General features: G+C 41.0%; 1 protein-coding gene across 1 annotated transcript; it reads left to right on the top strand.

The window, feature by feature from the left end:
- Positions 1-7,552: 7,552 nt before the first annotated feature.
- On the top strand, positions 7,553-19,831 carry acsl3b (acyl-CoA synthetase long chain family member 3b). Its single transcript, XM_079569990.1, has 15 exons — positions 7,553-7,774; positions 9,545-9,956; positions 13,106-13,283; positions 13,356-13,465; positions 13,610-13,748; positions 14,035-14,185; positions 14,304-14,427; positions 14,503-14,574; positions 14,695-14,834; positions 14,905-15,077; positions 15,752-15,826; positions 15,902-16,093; positions 16,165-16,279; positions 16,349-16,506; positions 17,540-19,831. Exons 2-15 carry the CDS (start codon positions 9,606-9,608, stop codon positions 17,695-17,697), a joined length of 2,136 nt encoding a protein of 711 aa, XP_079426116.1. The 5' UTR covers positions 7,553-7,774; positions 9,545-9,605; the 3' UTR covers positions 17,698-19,831.
- Positions 19,832-27,938: the final 8,107 nt, after the last annotated feature.

Below are 27,938 nucleotides of genomic sequence, written 5' to 3'. Positions count from 1 at the left end.
CCAAGAATGACTCCCTGGTCATGACCTGCTACAGAGCTGCATCATCCAACTCCTCCGGTGTTTATGACGTGCCCTGTCAATAGGCTACTAGTGCTTAACAATTATTTTATTGTCAAGAGTATTGGAAGAATTGTGAACATAAGTTCTGTTCTGTTTTTGTTCACATTCACTTTCTTTGAGACACATTCATTCGTTTTTGTTCTTTGACTTCATTAAAAAAAAAAACATGCTACACATTTTGTTGCTGGGATCAAATCATATATAACCTAGTTTTAGAATAGATAAATGTTTTCTCATTCAAGATTATCATGTTCATGACTAAGTAAAGGAATGTCTGACTCCAGAAAAGTTAAGGTTTAAAAATAAAAACAACAATAACAATGTAAAGATAATAATCAACGACTCTTTAATATGTTTAACGTACAAAGATGATATTTATACATGCTTTTCTTCCCCCCTCCCACCTTTGGATCACGTACCTCAGTACCTAAATGCACACATTACAGTTTTATTCAGTTTTCTTTGTTTTTTGTTTTTATTTACAGCTGACTTCAAAGGTTGTGTATATTTTGGCTGCAACATCGAGCCTCAACCGTTTATTCCTTCAGTTAAATAAGAGCTGTATTAAGGGGGCGCATCATGCAGTTAACACAGGGCACATGGAAACATAATATGTCCATAAAACGGCGATGGTCTAAAAGAAAGTTATCGTGCTAAAGTCAGACTATCATGAAAAGGATATTGGATCTGGCATGTCAAATCAATTAGGGTGGTAAGCTGAGTCCCAAACGTGCAACGGTGCTGGTGGTAGACAAAGGACAGAAAAAATAGTCCCTAATATAGTTTTTAAAAATATGCCGGGGGGTTACGACCATATTTTAGCAACAGAGTAATTTTCTGCGCTTTGCCGTTAGATAAATAACAACCCAGAGGCAGATTGAGCTGTTGAGATAAGACACATTTGTACAATGGCGTCCACTATTTGTGATTCATAGTATATCAGATCGAGATAGACTCAAGCGTGCCATAAAATGATCACATTGTCATCAAACCAATAACAAACTGTGACAGGATAGTGTTTCCATTCAGTCCTCGAAATAAAACAAACAAAAACATGCATGTTATAGAATTGAGAATGAGGAATGTGTAGCCAAAAGAGTTTCTTGGTAGTTAATTAGCATTATTCATTTGCTTTTTATGGTGGTCAAAGCGTATTAAAACAACAAGCGCCCATAAAACAGCATGTGCCCATAGTGGGGATGGTTCGCATATAATACAGTGACCGCTGTGACTGAATTGAGCAATCATAACAGTTTATACACTTACTGATACCTGCAGAGAGATTTGAAGTAAAAGAAACATTTGACATAAAGGTGCCTTATCAAACACTGGCTTTACTTTAAGTCTCAAATCATGCAAAAGAAATAATGTCACTGGACAGTGCTTTCAGTAACTTGAACTCTTTACACATTCACTTGCATTGATATACACCTGCATTACAAGTTATCTAAATGAGCGTGATATCTGTTTGGATGGTGACAGATGCAGTAGAAAGGAACTGTTTTGTGGCTATAAGGATAATTGCAGTATTTACAAATATACAAATAATGTATGATTTCATGTAGATTTGCAGTTAAAAGAGTATCCATAAAACGGTTGCAGTGCCAGTAATATAGTCTTAGTTATCACAGTACAGATGTAGTACTACTGTGAAATAACTGTAATAGACGTGATACTCATGTCAAAGCATTTATAGGTCATTTTATACCTGCATGTCTGGCCAGTGCAATTTTATTGGAGTCTGATAGAAATCTTTTTTGCTGCTCGACTTTACAGCTTTGCCCAGCATATTCTGTGAAAAACACCTGACCCACACGAAGTTCACAGTGCTTGAGGATAACACTGAAGCACACATTAACATCTAGATAAGTATCAGTTAAATGCTACATCTTTAGATTGAGGAAATGTGCCCTGTGAGGCTGTGATGATACCTGGCCTGTGTTAGTAGCTACAAGGCTCCATAAGAAATACTGTTGTCCTATGTGTTTGAAGTGACTCCTCTGAAACCCGCCTCATTAGGCCTAAACCAGGAGCACTTACCATCTCAAAGCCCTCTCAGGTGCACCAGGTTTGCAGGACAAAGGTAGAGGAGAAGTATTGTATTTGTTAAATACAATACTCCGCCTGTGGGCAGAGGGCCTTTAACTCTCAGGAACTGCTCCGAGGGATTGGAATTGAATACTGGCTTGGTCCATGATGATGGTCTCATGATCGGTTTGATTTTTAACTCCCTGTTGCAGTGCTTCAGGTGTGTGTGTGTGTGTGTGTCAGATGTGTGACTAACTTTACCTTATCTGATTACATGATCCACGACTTGACTGTATGCTGTTGTATTTGACAGTCAGTGATTTGGCTAATTTAGGATCAAGGAGATAGTAGAGTAATAGATTGACAGATTGGATCTGGCTCATGCCTCACTGTCCTCAGCTGATGTGTGATATGTAATTTAGAAAACGGTTAAACAGATGTCATTTATAATCTGTCAAAATCTGTTTTAAAAAGTGATATATTTATTGGATGTTATTTGACCTTTATTTTATTCTAAATCTAAATTCAGAATATAATTCCATTTGTGCATAGGATTATTCAAATGTTGTTAACAAAAGTTTATTGAAAGTAATTGTTTTGTGTGTTCAGATGTTGATTGTCTTATATCAGACACTTGCAATAAGACAAAACACTGTTCAATCAAAAAAGTGTAAAAATTGTCCAGTCGCTTTTCTATGAAAACACACGAGTCCATTACCCAGTAAGCTACACTACAAGCTTTACAAACAGCACAAAAACAGTACAACAGCCTATACGGTGTGAGATGATAACACCACTAGAGGGCACTGGTAAACCGATTTATAGCCTATATGCAAGAGGATCTTACTGTCGCACGTCTTGACAAAGTTATACAAGTTATGTTATAACGTTTTGTGTGAACTATCTTATCTATGGCTCATTACAAAGTGATTTTTATATGGCACTTTGCCAAACAAGTTAAATGGCCGACGTAAAAATGACATCATAACAATTCAAACAAGTAGGCTATTTCGTGGATAGGCCTAGGCGCATGTCTATCCTATTGATGCTAAAAATAAAAAAAAAAGCTATAGCGTAACTCCCCGCGTTAACCTGACAGAGTCATGAATTTACTTTACCATATGCAAAACCATAGCCTAACCTTGCACTGCCTGCTGGATTGTCGCGACACCACTTAGCAGCTATACAGGTGTTATTTGCACTGCGGGCCTGACGTTAATGACTTTTTCTGCCAGGTTAGCAAAACTAGTGGCTCCCCGGCGCTGTCCAGAGCCGTGGTGCTGAAACCGGAGCTGTACACTGTCATTACAGGCGCTAAATCTGAATTATACGCTGGCACATATACGGCACCTCCTGCACATGACTAACTCGTGGAGCTCATCAACCTGGTTCTTGTAAGAAAAAATCTCGGAGTCTATTTAATAGTGATAAGATCGACTCAAGGTAAAGTAAATGACATTGTAACCGGAAAGGATTGTGCAGATAAACGAAAAAGGCAGTTTTACATGGCACACTCACAGCAATTCAGGTTCATTTTGTAACTTTTGAACTTAGGCTATTGTGTTTGCTTCGACAGAATTGAGACAGAATCTTTTATTTCTCAAACTTTTACACTTTTTGTTGTCTTATTATCATTAACTTGAGTTTGAGTGAAAGTCAATAGACCAGATGGCGAATCCTTCTGAGAATTCCCTCATGTCATGTTTGTTGCTGCATTGCAATCGCATGTGTGTTCAAATATTGTATATCTGTATCTGTCACTCACTGCAGGCCGGTCTGCTTCTTTAGAATTTGACTGATGACCCACGCACTTCCTGTTCCATCATCCCACTCACAACACGGCTTTGTGGCTGTGACAGAAGTTACCTGCCCCATATCCACCCCAGTGTGCTCGCTGCAGGCTCCCCACAGAGGAACAAGCCGGCGGGGGGCTAAGGCCATTGACCCTGAGGGGACAGTGGACCTATTTTAGATGAGAGGAATAACTTTGGGGTAGGGGGTCCCAATAGGAACCTCAGTAAAATACCGGGATAATAGGTGTGCGAATGACCTCCTAAAGGTTTTTCAATCATCTGATGGACTGAAGTTTACTTTCCTAAGTCATAAAGTAATAAAGTATACGTGGTTGTAAACTCCACTAATGACTACCACACCCAGATCTAAGTGTTAGATTGTTAGATCAGCGAGAAGGTTGTGACAGACCTAAATAATCCTTTGATTTCGGAATAATCTTCATACCTAGCCATTATGGCACTACAGTAGAACCTTAATAGTGAAGGTTTAAGGCAGAAAACCATACTTTATCAGTCAAGACAGAGAGCAAAATGTAACGTAAAGTTTTTAAAAGTATTTATTTTGTTTATTTAGTTTTATAGTACTGCAATAGAGGTCTTATTAGGAGTTAATTACTGTAGAAGTAATAGCAATTAGGTCAGACTACAGTAGTTGACTGTGGTCTACAGCTAATAATAACAGGGGAATTAGAAATACAAAAAAATACTCTTGTTTGTTCAGGCAAATAACCTTTGTAAAAATCTGTGTGGTTTAAGATGATGAGGTTATACTAAATCTGAACCTTTCCCATGGTGACTCCTCCATGGTATCACCCTCTTGCTTAAGTGCCTCAAAAGCTTGTGAGAAAAAAAAATCTGGGGTGCCTCCACGGGGCCTCCACGCAGGAGCCTATAGGCGTCAGCGTGTTTGGGCCGCAGGGCTTCATCCGAGAGGGCCGCAGGGCTTAAAGTTAAAGATTACTTTGAAATCTGCATTAAACTCTTCTCTTCCTCCTGCTATGCCCCCTCCCTCCCTGCAGCCATCACTCCCACTCCTCTGAAATAAAAAGCTGTCGCCACAGAGCTGCGGATGAGTTGGGAGCAGATCCTCTTTGATGACAGAGAAGGATCCTTTTGTTCTCACTAATCCCACTCAAGCCCACTGCTCCCCACTTCCACTGAAGTCCAGCTAAAAATTATTACTGCTGCTATACCTGTGTGACTTTACGACAAAACCTGCCGTCACTAATGATGCATGCAAAATAAAGGGTATGCAAAATGTCACTAAATAAATAATTAATACATAAACTAAACCCCATTTTGTAGAAGTTTTGACTGATGCTTTGAGTGACTAAATAAATGAGCATTTGTCAGATATGACAGAACATAATGGTTTGCATTTACACAAGTCCTTTATAGAGAACATGTATGTAGTCACATGCTGCTGGTGTTGGTTGTGACTGCCATAGGTGGATCTGAGCAGTCATTATCCAGGGAGCATGCTGTCAAAGGGTCAGACAGACACATTTAGGAAGCGTCTGTTGTCCTGAGGTCTCCTGAAGTGTCCGCAGAGCGTCATTATCAGATTTGACACACAGATTTGACACAGCAGATGAAAGTGCTCCTTCTTCTTGTAACATCTGCCTTCTGAGGATGACCTCGAACATGTCGCCTGAGGAGAGCCATTATCAGCAGCACTGAGGTCATGTGATCATATGTTTAGACGCATATATGTCAGAGCATGTAGAGAGGACATCTTTGTGTGTATCACTTTACATGTAATCGTCAAGATACATCCTTGTAAAGGGTAAAAAAAAAACAGTGTTCTCTTAGCTTAGTGAGATGTTAACAGTAAAACTTGGAGATCTTTTGCCCAAATATATGGGTCGACTTTTTTGCTCTTGCCTCACAGCAAGAAGGCCGGGGGTTCTATCCCTGGACGTTGTAAGCCTTTCTGTGTGGTGTTTGCTTGGTTCTCTCCCTGCATCTGAATGGGTGTCCTCCAGTGTTAATTTTGACAAAATATTTTAATGTAGTTTTAGTCTTTTGACGAAAATGTAATTCGATTTTAGTCTAGTTTTAGTCAAAAAAATATCTTCAATTTTCGTCTAGTTTTTGTCGACTAAAATTGCAAGTAAATTTAGTCGACTAAATTTAAGACGAATTTAGTCGACTTTGCATTGATATTATTCTTTATAATCATGTTTAATCTTGTTCCTCTGCTTCATGGAGCTGCTCCACATGAACAAAGTTCAGAGCTGATCCTCTGGCAGTGAATTTGAATAATATGAGGCTCTTTCAGACGGTCAATACAAGTTTGGATGATTTTAGTCTCTCCTTTTCATTTTTATTTAGTCTTATTTTAGTCGACTAAAATATCTGGACATTTTAGTCATAGTTTTAGTCTCATGAAAAACTTTTGATTTAGTTTTAGTCCAATTTTAGTCGTCAAAAATATCACTTTGACTAAAATTAAGACTAAATATTTTAGTCGACAAAATTAACACTGGTGTCCTCCAAGAAAACAAAAAACATGTGCGATACAGCTACACCCTCCAGTCAGGTGGAGGATTGACGAAGCGCTGTGGTTGCCTGCTCCTTATGGGTTTCCTTATTGACATCGAAGGATGGGTCAAATGTGGAGGATACATTTTTCTAAGGTGATCAAAAAAGTACACACTAACACCACTAAGAAAAAACAGAAATGTTGCATTCTTTTCATTTATTGTTAGAAATATGCTCAAACTTGTGGTTAAATACAGTTCTGTTGGCTGACAATAATCACCAGTGCATATAACTCGTTTACTGTCTCCCCCTGGTGGTTAGTTAGAGTAAAAGTCTTAATTGTCTTTGTCACACAGTGCTTTGGACATTGAATGAAAAGAAAGTCCAAAAACATTTTTATTCAATTTGCATATTGAAATTATAGTTGGTGAATGGTAGTATAGATGATAATATATGAATGGTAAATATAAAGAGCTCACGATTTTGAAAGACAGGCCTACCGATTGCAGAATCCTATAAAATGCATTGCAGTTGCCAGGTGTGTGGGTTCCCCGCGTGTCGGGTCAGGCCAGGTCATGGCCAATTCTCATTTGACCACGAGGAGGGTAGACGAATTTCACACGTGGATTTAGCCGTGTATAGTGTATTGTTGTGTGTTTTTTATATTTCACTTTAGTGAATGATTCTCTGGTTTGGGAGTGGGAAAAGATAGCCAACAACATCATTGAGTAGCTAAATGGCTAAATGCATAGGCTTCAGTTAAAAGGCACAACAATGTAGGCTACTACTATATACCTCTGCTCTCTGTTGTGTTGAAAGATCAACTCGGGCATCAAAATTATTTCCCAGTGTCCCAATGGAAAATACGAGATGGGGTGACGTTCATGTGCAATTTTCCACTCGGCAAGTGGTAGCCTATTTACCACAATAAGCCTACAAGACCATATGAAAGTACATACAGAATGTAGACTTATCTAAACCCCATAAACCAACCTAAGAAATGTTTAAAAGCCTCCAAAGTTTGAAAGATTGCGGTCTACTCTTCAGGTGGGCCTGCCAATGGTGTTAAGTTAATGAATTGGGGGCATAAAAGTGATGCTGCACATTGACCGATAGTAACCTCATTGACGTCCCTGCTGCCTCAAGCACGCGCCACCTCGTCTCAGCCAATCACTGAACACAACGGTTCATACGGTCTGTGATGGCTTCCGGGCTGGCAGTATTGGCCCGGTGATGCTCAGATTTAGCATTTTAACCTGATTTATATATATTTATGACTTACTGTAAACTGTGATTTTTATTCAAATACGTATGGTGAACTATTATAATGTCAGATCTGTTGTTAAAACGATAAGCGCTCCTCCATCCTTTACTGAGTCAGGCGTGTCGTTAGCGGCTGAGAAAAAAAGGTGAGAATGTATGGCTGTGGACGCTTTGCAGATGTTGCTCTAGAAAAAAAAGATTGTTACAGTGTGCTTATTGTGTTAAGCGACATCAGATCAACATTGAATAGCACTCCTGAAATGATGGGACCACCACTGTTTATTTAGCCCTCACGGATCAAACATTAAAGATTGGTCTGATTTGTTAGCATCGGGAAACAGCTGCAGTGGCTAGCCCAGACAGCTAAAGTCTAGCCGCTAAGAGTTAGCAAGCCTCCTCTGGGGTATCCGCTATAAACCGTCAACCATCATGTTCTATAAATTATACTGCGTAGCTAGTCATCTTCTCTAGTATCCAATGTAAGCACATCAAATCCTTTGAGTTTATTGTAGCCTGGTTACACTATGTCAATACGATTCAACAAAATGCGATTGTTTGCTCGTGCTCAGTGAATGTGACGCTATCCCGTACTGCCAGTGGAGAAAGGGCGGCAGTGAAAACAAATAACGGTTTATCGGACATTGCTATGTAAACTATTGTAATATCGGATGTACTGGATCAAAGGATAACATCAAAATATGTCGTGAACCAGTAGATGATTCTGATCTCATGTCTCTGACGACATCATCTGAGATAACTACAGCTTTAGGATTGACGGGCCCATGCTGTAAATACTAAAATAACAAAAGCCTTTTATATATTGGTATTACTCATGCCATGGCTATGTGTCTGCTCTGATCAGGCAAACCTTTGTGACTGGCCTGTATTCAATGTTTCACCCTTGCCCCCATTTATTAAGATAGATTATTAATTGAGTTTCAGTGAATAAGTTAGGAAGTAATGTGTACAGAAGAGAAGGGGTAAACGGTCTGTTAATGATGCAGTGACACATTTCTTGATATTAACTATTGTGATTTTTCAAGTGTGTTTTAAATGCTGAACAAATTAGTTAGAATTTGCTCAAAAAATAAATAATGGTTGTGTAGTGAAGGTCGATGAGGATGTATTAAAGCACTCATAGAGAGACATACCATTACTATTTGTGTAAAACTGTAAACAGTCACATGGGGGACAGTTTTACAGTCATCACAAAAAAGCATGGCCTGGGGGATTCACAAGTTTAGCACACAGGGAAGTCCCGAGTTTGTGGAAAATATTATGAAACAAAAACAAATTATATATCAGATACATCATTTTACTGACAAGTATGTTTACTTTTTATAAATGTGCTCAAACTAGGGCTGGGCAATGTGATGATCAAGTTGAATTCTGATCTTCATATTATGATACTGTTTTTCTTTTAGGTTTCTTTTGTTGCTCAAATACGCTTTTCCGACCACTTCTACTGCTCAGTCTCTATCATGTTGTGAGAAAGTGACAGGCACATTGTGAACTCTGAGGGAAAGAAGGTGGTTCAAGCTACCTTTTTAAAGGCAATGTAAAGGAACATGACAAGTGACCTGGGAAAAAAATCTTGACCTTTTGCAATTTTTCCCATCCCGGAGTACACACACAATCGTGTTTAGGTGGAGATTTTAAATGACTTTATGATGTGATGCTATGAAAATGTTGCAGCATCCGGCATGACATAGTCTGGCCTCTGAGTTGCAAGACCTGTGAGAGAAATAGTGCTGACTCCAGCAAAAGCCAAGAATAGAAGAAAGGGCAGATAGGGATTGAATTACCATAGGCTGATGCTCGTATGTACAGACATTTGCTGCTACTCGGTATTTTCTGTGCTGATCAATTGATGCAGCAAATCTTTGTAACACCCGTCTGTGTTTATCTTTTTGTAGGTCTAACTGAGTCGTCGCTGTTCTCATCACTGGCTGAGGTCTGCATTTTTTTCCTTTGAAAATGAAGCTCAAAGAGGACATAAACCCGTTACTACTGCAGGTCTTTCGGTCAGTGGTGTGGGTCTACTCTGTGATCACCTTTATTCCCTGGTATTTTTTCTCTGGAGCAAGTACCAACTTGGAGAGGGCTCGTCGGATAAAGGCAAGGTCAATCAGTGGGAACCCAGCAGGACCATACAGAGCTGTAAACTGCCAGGGCAAGCTGGTGGCATGGCTGCACCCCGGGGTGGACACTCTGGACAAAATGTTTGAATTTGCTGCCAAGAGGTTCCCTCAGAGAGACTGTCTGGGTACAAGAGAGGTGCTGAGTGAGGAAGATGAACTGCAGCCCAATGGCAAGGTGTTCAAAAAGGTAAGAAGCGGCAGAACTATTATTACATTCCTGATCAAGACCAGTTGAAAGATGGCAAAAATCCACAATTTGCCAGGCTGGATCTTAGGTCCCAAGTAGAGCTTCAACATGCAAATGAAGACACACAATTAAACTGGAATAGGCTGTTTTGCAGCTGCTCACATGTTTCGGACACAAAACTCCTTCAAAACAGAAGGAAACGTTCCAAACATGTACTGAGTAGCTCCACCGTTATTGTTGATGATCACGTAGACAATTGTTGCAGGATGCTTATTTTCAGGAGTTGAGTGGGAACATTTCTCCTAGTGGTGAAGGCGGCCTCACGGAGGGCATGTACTTTCTGGAACTGTTGTCCATTTAAACTTCCCTTGCCATCCATTCCCAAAGGTTCTCATTTGGATTTAGATCAGGGCAACACACAGGAGGTGATGTTATTCTTCTGGAAGAAGTCATTTGTCTGGCGAGCATCGTGAACTGTAGCGTTGTCCTGTTGATAAACCCAGGCGTGAGGGATGCTCTCTGCAATATCTGCCCAGAGCCAGCGGCCGTTTGACGATCTGCTTGTGATGCCAGTAACGTTGGAAGCCACCAGGACCATCAGGGTTGCATTTTTTTCTCATCAGAGAATAAAACTTGCCACCTTTCAATGTCCCATGATTGGTGCTTTCTAGCAAAGTCCAAACGGGAAGTTCTGTGGTGTTGAAGAACACGAGGCTTGGGACCTTGTTAAGATCTAACCATGCGAAACGGGATTTTTTTGTTGTTGCCATTTTTCAGCTGGTCTTAAACTTTGGATCGGGACCGTACATATACATAGTTATTAGTGTTTGACGGGGTTATCGAGAGTGGGAGGAACAAGTATGTGAACCTTTTGGAATTTCTCACATTTCTGCATAAATTGGTCATAAAATCTGGTTGATCTTTATTAAAATTACAATAATGAGTAAACAGTGTCTGCTTGAAGTAACAATTACATGTTATATTTTAATGGCCATAACATGTAAACATTCACAGGACAGGGATGAATAAGTAAGTGAACCTCCTGGCTAAGGGTCCTTCTGGAGCTAATTAGACAAATGTATGCATTTAGAGTCAGGTGTGAGCCAACCTGAAGTCCAATCACTGAGGTGTGGCGTAAAGCTGCCCTGGGCACTGAAAAACACAAACTAGTTCACAATTGTCTCTTGTTGAGATGTTTTGTCTCATGTGCACCATGTGGCACGGTATTGCAGCGGTTAGCGCTTGTGCTTCACAGCTTAGAAGGTCGAGGGTTCGAGGCCTTTCTGTGTGGAGTTTGCATGTTCCTCCGGGTGCTCCAGTTTCCCCTAAACATGTACAATAGGTAAATCCTCCAGCCAGGTGTTTCTGACCACCAGCCTGACTCCACAGCTGGAGATGGGTCCCGGGCGCTGCACTGCAGTCGATATGAATAATTGTTAATTGGTATAAAGCTGGAAAATGTTACAAAACCATCTCTAAGAGTCTTGATTTTTGTAAATCCACGGTTAGACAAATGGAGACAGTTTGACACTCTTGCTTCCCCTCCGAGGAGTGGCCGCCCTGTAAAGATGACTCCAAGGGCACTGCGCAGAACACTCAGTTAGATAGAAAAAAGCCTATAGTGTCAGCTAAAGACTTACAGAAATCACTGGCACATACCAACATCTCTGTTGACACATCTATAATACGTAAAACATTGAACAAGAATGGGATTTATGGGAGAACGCCACTTGGATGCTCCACAGCACTGCAGGTAAAACATTCTGTCGACTGACAAAACCAAAGTTGAATTGCTTGGGAGGAACACACAACGTCATCATGGGTGGGGGAAAATGGAACAGCACACCAACATCAAACCCTTATCCCCACTGTGAAGTACGGTGCAGGAGCATCATGGTGTGGGGGTGCTTTGCTGCCTCAGGGCACAAAAGCAAATCCACTTCAGAATGGTTTCAGAAGAATAAAATATGTGTTCTGGAATGGCCCAGTCAAAGTCTTGACCTAACCCCGATTGAGAAGCTGTGGCATGACCTCAAGAAAACTATCCACACCAAACATCCCAGGAATCTTCCTGAACAGTTTTGTAAAGAGGAATGATCCAAGATTCATCCTAGTTGTTGTTCACGTCGAATCTGCAACTACAGGAAATGGAACGTTATGGCCAATAAAAATATGAAGACATGTAATTGTTTGGGTGGGATTAGTTTAAGCAGACACTGTTTACTCATTCTTGTGTACTCATACTCATACTTGGCACAAAAGGGGGGAAAAAACATAATGTTCGATCTGGTGATTGGTCAAGGCAAACATAGTGGGTTTTTTTTTATTATATGTTTTCATAGAAACTACAAAAGTAACCACAACATGGGAATAAACAGGCCATTATATTTTTATCCACAAGCCTAAATTAGCATGTAATTATAAAGTTAATTCAAGATTATTCCAGGAAGTTTATGAAATTTTAACTTTACTGCGGAGAAAATATTAGGATGTTCACACCAATGACCAGGCGCATTCATTTTATTCTAAAAGCTATAAAACCAAGTTGTAAGAGTCCTTATTGAAATGATACAATAAGGACTCTTGAGGATGATAGACTTATGAGACAGGCCTCAACTCTTTACAATGTTCAAATCCAGGCTGAAAACAGTTATTTTTATTATTTTATTATTTTTAGCTGGCCTCTTTGTTTTTACAATTAGTTCATTTTTCTGTTGATGCTTAATGGATTCATTTAATCTCTCTTCTTGTGATTTTATGTAAATGTGAAGCACTTTGAATTACCTTGTGCATGAATTGTGCTCTATAAATAACCTTGCCTTGCTTTGCCTTGTCAAAAAAATATAGTCCCTCCAATGTTCTAGAGAACCCCTGCAAACCTGCAAACACCCTGCAGAGGGCATCACATCCCTACATTTTTACAGCCTCCTTGTCTTTGCCTATAATACATATCATTAGTAAAGCATTGTATGAAAGGTTCACAGATTACATTACTTAAGTGTACATTTAGAGAATGTCGCCATTGTGAGACCAATAAAGTTGCATCTTATTTTCATAGTTGCAAACATGTTAATGCTCTTGTGTACAATGTATTTACGTATTTATATTTTATGTACAATGTATTTTTGCTTTGTTTTGATTCGCTGTAGGTGATCCTGGGAAACTACAATTGGTTGAGCTATGCAGAGGCGTACCAGGCGGCGCAGTGTTTCGGCAGTGGCCTGGCCGCTCTTGGGCAGAAGCCTCAGTGCAACATTGCCATCTTTTGTGAAACCAGAGCTGAGTGGCTTATGGCTGCTCAGGCCTGCTTTATGTACAATTTCCCATGTAAGTCAAGTCCCAGCCTCTTAATGTGTTGAAACCAATGTAAACCACAGTTGTAATTTTTTTTTGCTTTAGTGGTGACTTTATATGCCACTCTTGGACCTATGGCTATTGCCCATGGGTTGAACGAGACCGAGGTCACTCACATCATCACAAGCAAAGACCTGCTCCAGAGCCGTCTCAAAGTAAGCATGTTTGTATTGAGCAAACACACTCTTGCATCTGCCCATGTTGCTAAGTTATTGCCCTTTCAAAATGGCATTGAAGTTTTATGCACCGACCATTCTAATTACTTTTTTCTGTCACACTTTCCTTGCCCACCCACACAGGCAATATTGTTGGACGTGCCAAGGCTCCAGTACATTATCGTAGTCGACAACAAGCCCACAAGCTGGCCTGACCTCCCGAGAGGGATTGTGGTGAAGAACATGGACTCTGTGAGGGAGCTGGGATCGAAGCCTGACAACAGTGAGTATTCATGAAGCCTGATTAAAAAGGTTTCTAATTTAGTCGGTTAAACGGAAGAGCACTGATGGGGCCTAATACCGTACAAAGCCCACACCCAGAGGTTTGATTGAAGTGGTTTGAGGCATGACACAGCTAGCATAAGGTCAGGTCGGCACTTTCTAAACACTGTTCTAAGCAGGAAAAAGGCAGCACCTCCAAATGCATGACAAGAGCGAGATGATGCCATTGTTTTGTTGTTATTGTATTTCACAGTAATCCAGCTCCATTTCGTTTGTCATTTCTGCAGTTTCAGTTGACCGCAGACTTCCGATGCCCTCAGACATCGCGGTCATCATGTACACCAGCGGCTCTACAGGGATCCCCAAGGGTGTCATGATCTCCCACGGCAACATCATTGCCTGCATCACCGGCATGGCTGAGCGGGTGCCTAACCTCAAGTAGGGCTATTTCCCGCTCTCACTGTGGAGTTGTTGTCTGGCTCATATACTTAGTTACATATGAGTGAGCCTTTCCTTCACAACAGGACTTTCAACAAACTTGTCTCTCTCTCTGCAGTGAAACCGACACATACATTGGCTACCTGCCGTTAGCCCACGTGTTGGAGCTCAGCGCTGAACTGGTCTGTATCTCTCATGGCTGTCGCATTGGCTACTCATCACCTCAAACTCTTGCTGACCAGGTAGACACATTATACTCATTGTATTTAATGTTGCAAAATTTCTCTCATATTAACAGCTATCGGTTTAATTTTCAGTCCACAAAGATTAAGAAAGGCAGTAAAGGAGACACAAGTGTGCTCAAACCTACTCTAATGGCAGCTGTACCGGTAAATACTGTTGATATTTTTATCGCTAATTGAAATGATTTCGAGTGGTTTTTTTTTCAAAGGCTCCCATTGTATTTTATTAATCGCTGTGATCATGTGTGCGTTCCTCGGTGTGTGCAGGAGATCATGGATCGCATTTATAAAAATGTCATGACCAAAGTAGAAGAGATGAGCAAGTTCCAGAAGACACTCTTTGTTCTGGCGTACAACTACAAAATGGAGCAGATTTCGAAGGGCTACAGTACGCCTCTCTGTGACAGGTGAGGTTTAACAAGTTGTTTTGGATTCTTTGCACATGTCGTCTGCTGTTAACTGAAGCATATTTTTCAGGTTGGTATTTAAGCGGGTCCGTGCGCTGCTGGGAGGACACACTCGGCTTTTGCTATCTGGTGGGGCTCCTCTCTCCGCAGCCACACAGCATTTCATGAACATCTGTCTTTGCTGCCCCGTGGGCCAGGGTTATGGCCTGACGGAGACCTGTGGTGCCGGCACCATCAGTGCAGGTGAGGCTGCATTCATTATGTTAAAGTGTGTGTTGCTTTGTCTTCCTCTGGGAAATTAAAAGAGGACGCAACAAAAAACACGGCTGTTGTTTTTTCTTTCAAACTTATAGGGGCTAGATGCAAGTTAGCTATTTTATACTCACTACTGCCACCTCAGGTCATACATGTAACTGCACCTTCTATATTAAGCTCGTGCATTAATAAATTGGTATTAATTCGGACCGAAGTAATACCAATTTGAGTGGCAGTGCAGGATTATAGCAGCAGTTGTGGTGAATAGATCTGTGCTCATTCTACATATTAGGACATTGCTGGAACATGTAGGGGGAGGAAAACGCATAGTTTTTAAATGTTTAAACTCCGTATACACTGCGTTTCAAATTATTATGCAAATTGTATTTTTGTGTCAAAAAGGTAAAAAAAGAATTTTTTATGAAACTCATGGATGGCATTGTGTCTCAGGGCTCTTTGAATCACTGACATTAATCTCAGAGACCTGGGGGATTTTTTCAGCCACATTTAAATGATCCTCTACCAGTAAAAGACTTGAAAATTATGCTGACTCTCATTTGAGTTGACAATTTAGAAAATCTTTGAAAAATGACATTTGCATAATAATTTGAAACACAGTGTAGTCTCTTTAAGCTCCATTAATGACATTTGTGACGTTTCAGCTTGGGACTACAGCACAGGACGTGTCGGTGCGCCACTTGTGTGCTCTGAGATCCAACTGAAAGACTGGGAGGAAGGTGAGCCACACCTCAGTGTGCAGACTAATTGGAAAATCTCTTTGAAGTTTAACAAGACCCCTGTGCTTTTCTTAGGCGGGTACCACAGCACAGACAAGCCCAACCCACGAGGGGAAATTTTAATTGGCGGGCCCAATGTTACTATGGGTTATTACAAAAACGCAGGGAAGAACCAAAATGATTTCTATGTGGACAATAAAGGTCAGCGATGGTTCTGCACTGGAGACATTGGAGAGTTCCACCCGGACGGCTGCCTCAAAATCATTGGTAGCTACTATAGAGCATTGATCTGCATATAAGATTGGAGCCGAATGATACAATTTGTTGTTTTCTCACAGATCGCAAGAAGGACCTGGTGAAACTTCAGGCTGGTGAATACGTTTCTCTCGGTAAAGTAGAAGCTGTTCTGAAGAACTGTCCGCTCATCGACAACATCTGTGCCTATGCAAACAGGTGCTCTTTGTTTTCCTAAAACAAAATATATAAATAATACTTCTACTAATACATATTTTTGGGTTGCAGCGACCAATCCTATGTGATCAGCTTTGTGGTGCCTAATCAAAAGCAGCTAATGGCCCTCGCGGAGCAGTTTCAAGTAAAGGGCACATGGGAAGAACTCTGTAACAACCCACGGATGGAGAAAGAGGTGCTCCGCATCATCAATGAAGCTGCAATCTCTGGTAACAACAGAAATCTATACATTTCAAACGCATTTAGAATTACCAGCACACATCTGCGATAAATAAATTACTTTGTTACTGCATCGCACTTCCTTTTTTGCATTTAAATCTTTTTTTGTGTTATATTTTTCATCCATCAAATTTAAAGCATTTTTCCTGTTGATGACACATTACTGCAATTTCTGGACTATAAGCCACACTCTTTGAACCCTGCGGCCTAAACAACGATGGAGGATGCCCCCCCACACCAAAATAAATGCGATTAATTCTCTCGCCACTGAAATATTATAGAGGGCCACAGCGAAGTGAGTGCTAAATTCATCAAACGTCAGCCTACAGCGATTCACCATGGACCCAGCTCTCCACAGGGCAGTTTTGAACACAGGGAAACTCCCGGGCCGGGCTGGCGCTAGCCCATTTGGCATGCTAGGCAAGATTGAACTTTTGTGCCTCGTTTCACTTTCTGTACCAAAGATATGTCCAAAAATTTGCGACGTTGTAGCTGGAGGGAGCATGGGGTTAAAAAATTAAAGCGCAGTTCGGCGCCCCCTCCAGCAGATGGCGCCCTAGGTGCCCGCTTGCTCACAGGGCAGTCTCCAAGGAAAGTAGCTCCACACTCCCAGGAGGGGATGGGTGGAGCTACTATGAAGTGCGTCAGACTGACCAAACACGCGCGGTTTAAAGAATAATCAAAATGAATTCATGTAGATTTTTTTAAGGCTACTGTTCTCTTGAATATGTTTGTGTACTGATTCCGCGTTCAACCGTGCTTTGTAACAATGTTACAAACCTGCGGCTTATCCAAGTGCGACCTATATACAATTACTCTTCAAATTGAGGTGCAGCTTAAACTCGCGCTCAATAGTCTAAACATTACAGTAATTGATTATTTAAGATTTGCAAATAATGTTTTACATAGGTTCACATCATTTCTCCACCATTTTGAAAGTGCTGTTCTTTTATTACTATATCAGTCAATTTGTGCATGTGGTGTATGAAGGTATTCTATATTAATGCTCATATTTCTGACTAGGAAAACTGGAGCGGTTTGAGATCCCCAAGAAGATCCGCCTGAGCTCTGAGCCCTGGACGCCAGAGACTGGATTAGTCACTGACGCCTTCAAACTCAAACGCAAGGAGCTGAAATCACACTACCAGGAGGACATCGAGAGAATGTACGGCGGGAAATAACACTCCGAAAACTTGATATTTGCACTCAGCCGCTATCTGGATGAAATCATTATTATTTAGACACTCACATTTGCTCCTCAATGATTCTCATTAATCATCTTCGAACAAAGGAGGACAAAAAACATGAATCCATCCTAAATGCTCTTATAGAGAACTAAACCAGACCGGCATAGTCAACCACCTTCACCGTTTTCCTCCTTTGGACCAGTTTAACTTTGAGTCGCCGAAGTCGGCGGCGCATGAAGTCCGGGTGACTTGAAGAGAAGCTTTCGTCAGGCTATTTGGATCGGTGTCCTCGTGTCCTGTCTCTCGCTTTTTAGTGATATTATCCATCCATTGTCTCCTCCTGTAGTAGCGCGGGTACCTGATAGGGAAAATGGCGGAAGAATCCAGGTTGGAACATATGCAGGGATTTATTGTTTATCTATTGAGACATTTCGTACTTGTGGAGAATCTGTTTTACAAAGAATGTTCCTGAATGCTTTTTCATACTGTTTATAAACATTTTTTTTATTTCTTGTGTTTTTTATTTTATCTGATTTTTGTACATGCTTTTTTTTTTTTTTTTTTTTTACATATATCCAAAAGTGTTTTGCTTTGGGCATGTGCGTGCTGACTTGACTTAGTTTTCCCTTCGGCCTTCACTGTAATCGTCAAATGAGATTTTTTTTTTAAGTATTATTCTTTTCATCCTGTTTTTGTATTTTAGTTTACTGAAAGGGCCCTACCACATTTGCCCCTAACGCACTCCTCAAGTCTTGACAAATGCACCGTTTGGACCATGGGAAGACGGCCTGTAGCATAGCATAGTTGTATAGAGTCAGTAGTCTCTCCAATAGCATTTAGATTCCATACTTTTCTTTTGCTCTTCTAGATCTAGTTAACATTTCTACTTACAATTATGACATATGAAATGAATGTGCAATATTTATACACACATTTTAAAGTATATAGGAAGGAATTTGCCGCTCCTCGTGTATGAATGTTTTTGGACCTCTTCGGTGAGGACTTGTTTTAGGACATTTTCAAAACGGAGCTCATGTAGGAATGGTAGAGACACTGATGGGGAATATTTAGATGTAGCCCATTGCAACGTACTACGCTCAAAGAAGAAAAATTACATTTTGGCTGTGTAGAAACTGCATGATAAAAAGTGTGCATATACCAAAGTGCTTGAAAATCTACTTGAAATCGCGGTTAGAAAATGGCACTCCTGTTCCAATAACTGAAGACATCCCAGCATAAGCTCGCCAAGGAGAGAAGTAAATTGTGTCAATATTCAGATTGTGTGTATATCGGTAATGTATGTGCTATGTGTGTGTATATAAAAAAGGGTTGGATTTTTCCTTTTTTTTCTTCTTCTTTTTGAACTGCCATAGTCTATAGAATCATAAAAAAACAAAGTTACTGGTGTTTTTCAACTTGCAACAATGCACTCCTGTTTTTGAGGTTGAGTTTTGGGGCTGGAACGTGCAAGCGGTGCCCATTTTTTGAATGCAAACCCTTTTTGCTTGTAGTGATAACACATAGGATTCATAATGGTACAGTCAGGTAAACTTATCAGATGCCTACGACGGTTGTATTCTTTGCATGTTAACTTTTTTGACTTCTTGGGACCCCATTTTTCCTCTTTTTGTTTTGTTTTTAACCATAACACTTACTGAAAAAGTCAGTAGCTTACTGTGCTGTTTGCTGCTCTCCCTCTGCCTGGCTAGAGGCGCTAGTTGCCTTCCTTACACACATGAGCTGTCTGCAGGGTCTTAAGAATGTGAAGTGCTTCTCCAAAACATTATTATTTTTTTTAATTTACCATTGTGGTTGATTAGCCGTATCCTACTGACAGCAACCATTTGGCTAAACAGCTGGTGGTGCATATGCGAACCACTGCTGTGGGTGTTTCACTTGTAAATACATGGGAGGCTGTTTGTTCCCAAAAAGTGTACAGGTGTAAATCCTCCTAACATATTTAATTATCTTTGTTACTGACCAGATCTTGGGGTTACCTCCTGTCTTTTTGTTTGTTTTTGTGTGGTTAAATGGCCCATGAAGCTGGGCTCCTTAAAAGTGTCTCCTTCCTTTATTTATTTGTGATTTGGCCTTGACAAATTATATAATAAAACATGTCTTGTAAGTATCTCCTGTTTTTATCTTGTTGTGTGTGAAGTGTTGAGGATGACTGATAGCATCTTGATTCGAATCATCTTCAAAAACAGGGTTTCTATGGCAACCAAGGCCAGTCCTCACATTTGTGCGTATGGTGTCGTGTGTGCGAGCAAACAGGGTGCGCTTCTGGGAGTCGACCTTCAATAAAAGCTTGTAAACAAAGGATTTTCTCTCTATGGCACCGGCATCAATGGTGTTACCGATTCACAAACCTGTGATACCACACGCTTGTGACAGAATTTACAGAATATCTGTTTTGTCCAGCGACGGGTGGTCCCTCCATGATATTAGACAGTGGTCAATGACTCACATCTTTTCTCAGTAGCAAATACAAAAAATCTAAACAATGCTACTTATCAACAAATGCTTCCCCTAAAATTTCATTACGATAATGATTTTTTTAATTTACTGTATTTGTGCTTTAATTCATAAGGGTCACTTGTTCAGCTGTCCCAGACTGGTCTTCAGTATGACCTCCCTGTCACTTAAGAGCTGCGTGGACGTCCTATGAGTAAAACCATGGTCGCTGGGAGAAGCTCATTATGGAAAATGTTGGAAAATGCAGGCTCTGATTGGCTTGGTCAGATGGCTTAGAAGCCGGAGCAACAAAGGAGGGGCGTGTTGTAATTCCCTTTATTCCAACAGTGATTGGCTGCCCCTCCTCCCACCCTCCTTAAAAGTTATGAATATTGAATTGGAGTTGATTTATCTATTTGAAAAAATAGATAAACAAAAATGCGTTGTGTTTCTTACATTATTGAGTTGTTTTTGCTTAACATAGATAAATAAATATCCCCCCTCCCCCGCCGGTGATCAAGAGCTTCCCCCCCTTTCATAGAACAGCAGCCGCCACTGCTTCAAATACATTGTTTTCTCTGACTTCATTGTGTTTTAATTTAAATATGCTTTTAGAGACAATGTTGGCATCAAGGCAGGATGTCACATAAAAACAAGGAACATACCAAAAAGTGCCATGTGTGTGACTCCTTTGGATGAATCAAACTACCCATGTTGTGTTGAGTTTAATAATCCTTTCACATTGATGTCCTATCCTACACTACAGCTAACGAAGCAGCACTTTCATCTCCTGTTTGTTTTGTTGCTGTCAATAAAACAAGACAACAGGACATGGACATGAGCTCCCTCTGCATTTCATCTGTCTATCACAGCAGGCCTTATGGGAGCGGAGTGAGTCAGAGGCATAAAGCTCTGCTCATTAACCCTGTGATTCTGACGCACACACCCCACAGCTGCTCCATAGCACTGGCAGCGGCCAACAATGGGAAGAAACTCCTTTTACATGTGGCCATAGCCTCATTAAGTAAGTCATCATTAACCAATTAATGCTTGTATTACATTTGCTGCTGCATTAAAACAAGTTATTATTCAAAGATCTAAAGCAGAGAAAGTGACACCTCTCATGCAGCTGATACTATTTGGAACAATAGATGCCTGTGTAAATACTCCATTACTAGCAGTAAGTTAATGTGCATGTGTTTGATATCTGTGTAAGCTCCAAGTTGTATAGGAGTTCTTCATCGTTGACAAAGGTTTTAAAACATTTATCTGTTTGTGTTGCAGACATTTTGCCAGTAGCTTTGATTATGTTATTATGGCATAGGTCAAATATGACTTGCAGTGGTACCACCTATACTTATTTCAAAAAAGTACTCCCAGCAAACAAGAACACAGTGCTTATAAAGTTTCTTGTATGAGTGGTGAACATCTACAACACTTAAATTACAAAGTCCTCAACCTACCCAGGCCAGGCAACAATATCTGAAACATCTCTACTATGAAGGGTGATTTCAGAGTCATGATGCTCATTTAGAGGTCTCCAAACATCCCCCGTGAGCTACTTTTGTTAAATTAAGAACAACAGAGATCTGGATACTTGAGTAACTGGGGCACAGGTGGAGTGCACACTAGTTAAATATGCAAAGATAGAAAAATGAATTAATTTAGTTTTATCGAAATGCTATAATTTAGATCATTTAACGCACAAAGAATAAAATTGACTCATCAAGTGTGAAGCCTGGGGGAGCTACTTGGATAAATGGGGCTGGAGAGCTACAGGTTTGAGACACAAACACATATAGTTACTGATATTGAGCATTGAGACATTATATTGTGACTGGTTTAAATGTACGACAAAGTTATTTTCCGCTCCTGACACGGTCAGAGGGACAGCTTTAGAATAATGGTCCATCTTTCTGTGTTTGACTCTTTGATCTAACTTTCATCTCCCTCTGTCTGTCTCTCTTCAGCTCTGCGGATATGACTCAGACGAGCATAAAAACTTATTTCCTTGGGTGAACTTAAGGCACTCACTTTTGTGTGCCAATAATATAAGGTATGGCTATAGGGACAAGTGGGAAGAGCGGGGTGAATGGCGGTGCAGTAAAAGTGATTTGATCTAAGGCCAATATTTATTCTTGTCTCTTCCGGAAATACATCAATCACCAACATAAGAGGTAAACTGTGGTAATAACAGACTTATAACTATGGCAGCTTTCAGTGGGTGAGAAATACCATATATGAAATGATAACAGGACTACACATGTAGCACAATACAGCAGATAAATGAATGCAGATGTTGATATAGTTAATGCTTATTCAGTTTTCCTGCAATGGCAATGACATAATGGTCGAAGCCAGTGTTTCTCAAACAATGATAAGAGTACCACTTGCCTCAGGTACTGGGGATCTTCTCGGTTTCTAGTATTAGTTTGATTTAGGTTTTTAATCCTCTTATGGGTAAATCCTCTCATTTTAAAACCACTTTGGTCATAGTTTTGTTCTATTTTAGCCCCGATATAAAGCTGATTCAGTCCATATTTAGACCTCTTACAGTGCGTTATATGCAATTGAAAGGTTATAGGTTCAAGCCCCATCTGAGCTATTGTCAATTGTGCTCTGTTGGTGTATTAATAACCACAGCCACACACAAAAGTACGAGTTTACTGGCTGCTTTTGACTTGACACGTACACCCTGCAGTTTGTGTTTTCAGGGAGTGGTTGTCAGGTGTCAAACTGACCTCTGGCTGCTCTTGCTTTCACAGCAGTCACAGCAGCAGTAGCAGAAGATCCTCGCACCCGCAGGCTCCCTCCTCACAGCTCAGCTCGGCCACGGTTGAGGTGCATGAGCCAAACGAGGTATGCGCATCAAGTCTGGTAATGAGGCTGGACAGAGCATAAAGACCGGAGAGGGAGGGGGAGGCAACCGATACGTCTGTGCGATGACTCACCCGCGCCGGGATATTTATAGTATCAGAGAGAGGGAGGAGGGTGGGAGAGGAAAAGTGAAGTCAAAGTAAGAAAGACAGCTCGGGAGGCGGCCAGGAGAATCAGGCATCAGTGAGGGAGTGGTGAAGGGACAGACCGCAAAGACACAGCATGATCCAAGAAGTGAAGAGGATGAGGAGGAGATGAAGGCGGCATGGGAGGGGTGTCGTCGATACAGGGTGGATTGCAAGATTAGACACAATAGACTAGCCAGTAGTGGATAAACTTGGAATCAGTGTGGTGAGAGAGAATGGCTCAGCATATGGGGCACAAAATGGTGGAATTTATTTAAAAACATGCCATCTTTTTTCTGGTTCATATCTTGTGGCATCTTTTCCCAATACTATACACATCGTGGGTTGATATTTTCTTCCTTCCTTTCCTACTTTTCATTCTTTAACCCTTTGGCTCCCTGATTTCTTCCTTGCTGGCTGGCTTTTTTCCATCCATCCATCCATCCATCCATCCATCCATCCATCCATGGAGGTCAACTTCCCAGCTTCCTTCAATCCCTTCATCCTTCATTGTTTTTGCCACATTCATGCCTTTAAAGGGGGGGGGGGGTTATTATGTCATTCCCTCATTAAAAACATGCCTGAAGTGTTGCCTTGGCACATTCACGTATTTTTGAGTAATCTGTAAAACTCTGATGGCAGCCATTTTAGGGATAGGTTTGCTTGAGTCCTCCTAGAAACGCCCCCGCCTCCTGAAGACGCCTCCGACCTTTTGCCACCAGCCGAGTAACCAACCACTGCTCCTCAGCAGAGCCCCCTCCCAAATGATGCCACAGACAGCGTGTGGAGGGGGGCATGTCGGAAAGGGTCAGAGGTTCTTAAAGAGACAGAGGCCTATTTCCAGACATTCGCTACAGCCATTTTGAGAGAGCAATTTTATACAAGGCAGTTAATCTAATTTACTGCATTTACAGACCAACAGAAGGTTTCATCATCATTGTAGTGTGCTATAGACTGGTGCCATGTGATTGAAAAAAGCATAATACCCCCTCTTTAAGTATTGCAAGATACTTCTTTGCAACACACTTTTGGTCAATAGATTGGAATCATGTGATACAATTTCCAGATAGGCAAGTGGGTATTTTGAAAGGATTCTCCAGAATAGAAAGTCGACAAACATTTAAAACCTGTTAAGTGCATGGGCTCACATTTCAGGCAGAGTGTCCTTTCAGGCAACAAGCAACAGCAATCATGTCTAAATAAAAGAATAATGCAAATTTCCCCAGTTGTGTGAAACGTTCTCTGTGGGCAGTCCAGTTAAAGAAATATTCATCTTAAGGTAAAAACATATCTGCAATATGACAGCAAATAGCCAGAATCTACCACAGAACTGGACTATTTGCGTAGCTGCCGACCAAGTCAGGCTGAAACCATTTAGAGTGCTATGATCGAAACTCACTCATTAAGCCAAAAAAATCCCTGCATATTAGGGCCGCTCCAGCTGTGAGGGCCATATAGACATGACAGGGGAGGGCTAGAGACAGACCACGGACTCAAAATCCTCGCCTGGTTGCCTAGACACTACCGCCGTGTGAAGCCTATTATATGAGAACACTATGAGGAAGGCAAATGTGAGAGAAGCAAGCTTTCGAGTTGGTGTGAGTAATTAGTTGTTTGAATACAGTGGCACATGATTCAGATTCTGAGTGGATTTCTTCATGAAAAACACATCCTGCTTGCAACGTCAGGCCGTGCGTCACAGGTGCCTCACACACACACACACACACACACACATGCACGCACCCTCACTCAAGTGCTGTGTTGAAAAAAAAAAGGGATGACTCAGACAGGCAAAGTGCATTTAGATGTGGCTAGTGTAACAAAAGCAAGGACATATTGTATTATGGCAATAAAGGGGGATTGGTTGGGGTAGAGGGAGGTGCACAGAATCTGTAGGAACTTGCACAAAACGCTCACTGGTCAGTTTATTAGGTACACCCGCTCTGACGCTGAGAATTCATTCATCAAATCATATCACAGTGGGGAAACAGGAAAGGGAGATCCAATGTTAGGTCTTCTAGGTTTCTAGAGAAAGGTAAATATACAACTTCCAGTTCAAATGGAAAAATGTAGGTTGTTCCAGATGATGAAGAGCTTGCATGAATTCAAATTAGAATACATTGCATCAACATATCAAAAAATCATCATCACAAGAGCAGATAAATCCATCGCAAAAGCTACATTCATTTGGCATTCTACACAAACGTAGCTGAAACAGTTTTGTCCACCTTTCCCCTGCGCACAGCTATATTACTGAATTCTCCTGGCATTACACTGAACGTCTGCCCTTTTCAAACCACCGGCTTCACTTACATTCCTATTTTCCATCCATAACCTGGCACCCGAGCCTTACTGCAGTTTTAGTCACCCACAAAAATTTAAAGAAGACACTGTGTTCTTTGGCCACTAATTGGTACGAAAAAAAAAAAAAAAATCAGATGAGATGAGATGGAAATGTCACTGATGGAGACACATTGAAACATAGCAACCTGTGCAAAAAGGCAAGGGGAGGGGGGGGGTTTGGGGTTGTTGTTAGGCGGCGTCACCATGGAGATGCCAGAAGAAGGTGGCCCTTGACAACCACCACCATCATCATCATCACCATCATCTCCGCAGCCTCAGTGCATCGAGAGGAATTGTGGGGAGCAGGAATCAGCTCGTGTGTCACCGAAGCTGTCAGTGACACGAGTAGGCGAGAATGCAACAAACAATTCCAAAACCCAGCAGCGGCATCCACAGTTTAAAGTTAAGCCTCCAAAGTTTGAGTCATTGGGAAGTGATTGTGGCACAATGGGAACATATTGTGCTTTTGATGCCGTACTGATTATAGTGTACACCCAGAGCTATGATAGACTCTGTAATGGGCAGCAGCTGAGGCCCTCTTTGTCTGGTGCTACTTCCGAAGGTTATTCTGTAAATGAATGAAGTTATATAACCAGATGAGTGTCAAAGGGGAGTCTAATGTTACAAAATTGGCGTGGCAGATTTGCTTAGCGAATGTCTCTCCACGGTAACAAGTTTTGGAGATGAGGCGGTGTTAATTTAGGATATTGAATGTGCCACGTGCAGTGGGTGCAAATGAATCCTCCAGAGCGGAAAAGCAACGCGAGCATGCAGTGGTTATTAGTGTTCAGAAATAGAAGACAAAGGTGAGTGCGTGCAAAAATGTGAAAGGTGAGAGGATGGGTTTGTAATTAAAAAGACCGTGAGCAGAATCAATAATCAGAATTGTTGGGTCCTTAATGCTTAAAACTGTTTTTTTTTACTCTTATTGGAGGAAAAAGAAATGTGTCACATTTTAAGTCGACTCCTGTTCAAGTCTGCAAGAATAAAATATCTGTGATAGTTGGTGTGACAGAAAAATAAAAATACAGAAGATTGTGTAGCTAGTAAAATACATTTTAACCAGATCAAATAAATAGTAGTAGTAATAATAGAAATGATAACCGATCTTGATGGTCTTGCTATCACACTTAAATTGTCTCAATACTCTCTTGTTGTCTTAATCTAGTTGGTTGCTCATTAGTGCTCTCACGCTGGCTAACAAATGTGCAGTAGCGGCCGAAAAAGCTGTTGTACTTTGTGCCAATTAATCCACTTACATTGTTAGAGACAGGCTTTAATTGAGTAAAGTGAGTAAAGTAAGGACAATGAACAACTGGGACTGAGAGAATACTTAAACTAATTACTATGATTTGTTCTTTGCCGCAAACTAGAGGGCACGTCAGCACTTAAACATGAAGTGAGACTGCGGATGAATGTCAGCAATACATGCACCCTTGAGAGAGCTCTGAAAGTTGACCAGCATATATTCTTTCACAAAAATCAATGGGGAATTTAGAGGCATAAGAACATGGGATGCTGACTGCATGGAGCACGCAAAGGTCATTTTTTGATAAACAATGAAGTCTTAATTGGGTACAGTTTGTTCTAACACACAGATTTGATGCAGCCGTTAGAAATCAACATTGAGTCAATTCCAATGCATGCATGAAGTAGGGGGGGGGGTTATACACTGCGTTCCAAATTATTATGCAAATTGGATTTTTGTGTCAAAAAGGTAAAAAAAATAATAATAATAATGAAACTCATGGATGGTATCGTGTCTTGGGGCTCTATGAATCACTGACATTAATCTCAGAGACCTGGGATGAGTAGTTGTCGGGTTTAGCCCAGTTAAGGGAAAAACTACTGAGAAAGGGTGTTCCACTTTATTATGCAGATCATCATTTTCAAGCAATATGGGAAAGAAAAAGGGTCTCTCTGCTGATGAAAAGCGTGAAATAGTTGAATGCCTTGGTCTAGGTATGAAAACCTTCGATATTTCATGAAAGATTAAGTGTAATCATCGAACTGATAAGAGATTTGTGGATGATTCAGAGCACACTCCGGTTTGTGCCGATAAAGGCACAATATGGACGGTTTCTGCCAGACAAACACATCAGATTAGGAGAACAGATGCCACAAAGCAGCACACAGGTATTTGAAGCTGCTGGTGCCTCTGGAGTCCCCCAAACATCAAGGTGTAGGACCCTCCAGAGGCTGCAGTTGTGCATAAACCTTCTATCCGGGCCTCCCCTAAACAGTTCATTGAATGCTGATGAACAGAAACGGCTGCAGTGGCTCAGAAATACATGAGGACTCATTTTCAATCAGTCTTGTTTACTGATGAGCGCCGTGTAGCCCTGGATGGTCAACTCAATGGAGTAGTGAATGGTTGGTGAATGACCACAATGTCCCAACAAGGCTGTGACGTCAGTAAGGAGGGGGCGGAGTCAT

This window comes from Gobius niger, assembly GCF_951799975.1.
Source record: "Gobius niger genome assembly, chromosome: 13".
NCBI classification, from domain to species: Eukaryota; Metazoa; Chordata; class Actinopteri; order Gobiiformes; family Gobiidae; genus Gobius; species Gobius niger.
The sequence above is the reverse complement of the archived record's forward strand: the minus strand, read 5'-3'. Positions and strand labels throughout refer to the sequence as shown.

Coding starts and splice junctions, on each gene's coding strand:
- acsl3b (XM_079569990.1), top strand. CDS start 9,606: ATGAAGCTCAAAGAGGACATAAACCCGTTACTACTGCAGGTCTTTCGG. Junction 14,186..14,303: donor GAGCGGGTGCCTAACCTCAA/GTAGGGCTATTT, acceptor CTCTCTCTGCAG/TGAAACCGACACATACATTG. Junction 16,507..17,539: donor CAATGAAGCTGCAATCTCTG/GTAACAACAGAA, acceptor ATTTCTGACTAG/GAAAACTGGAGCGGTTTGAG.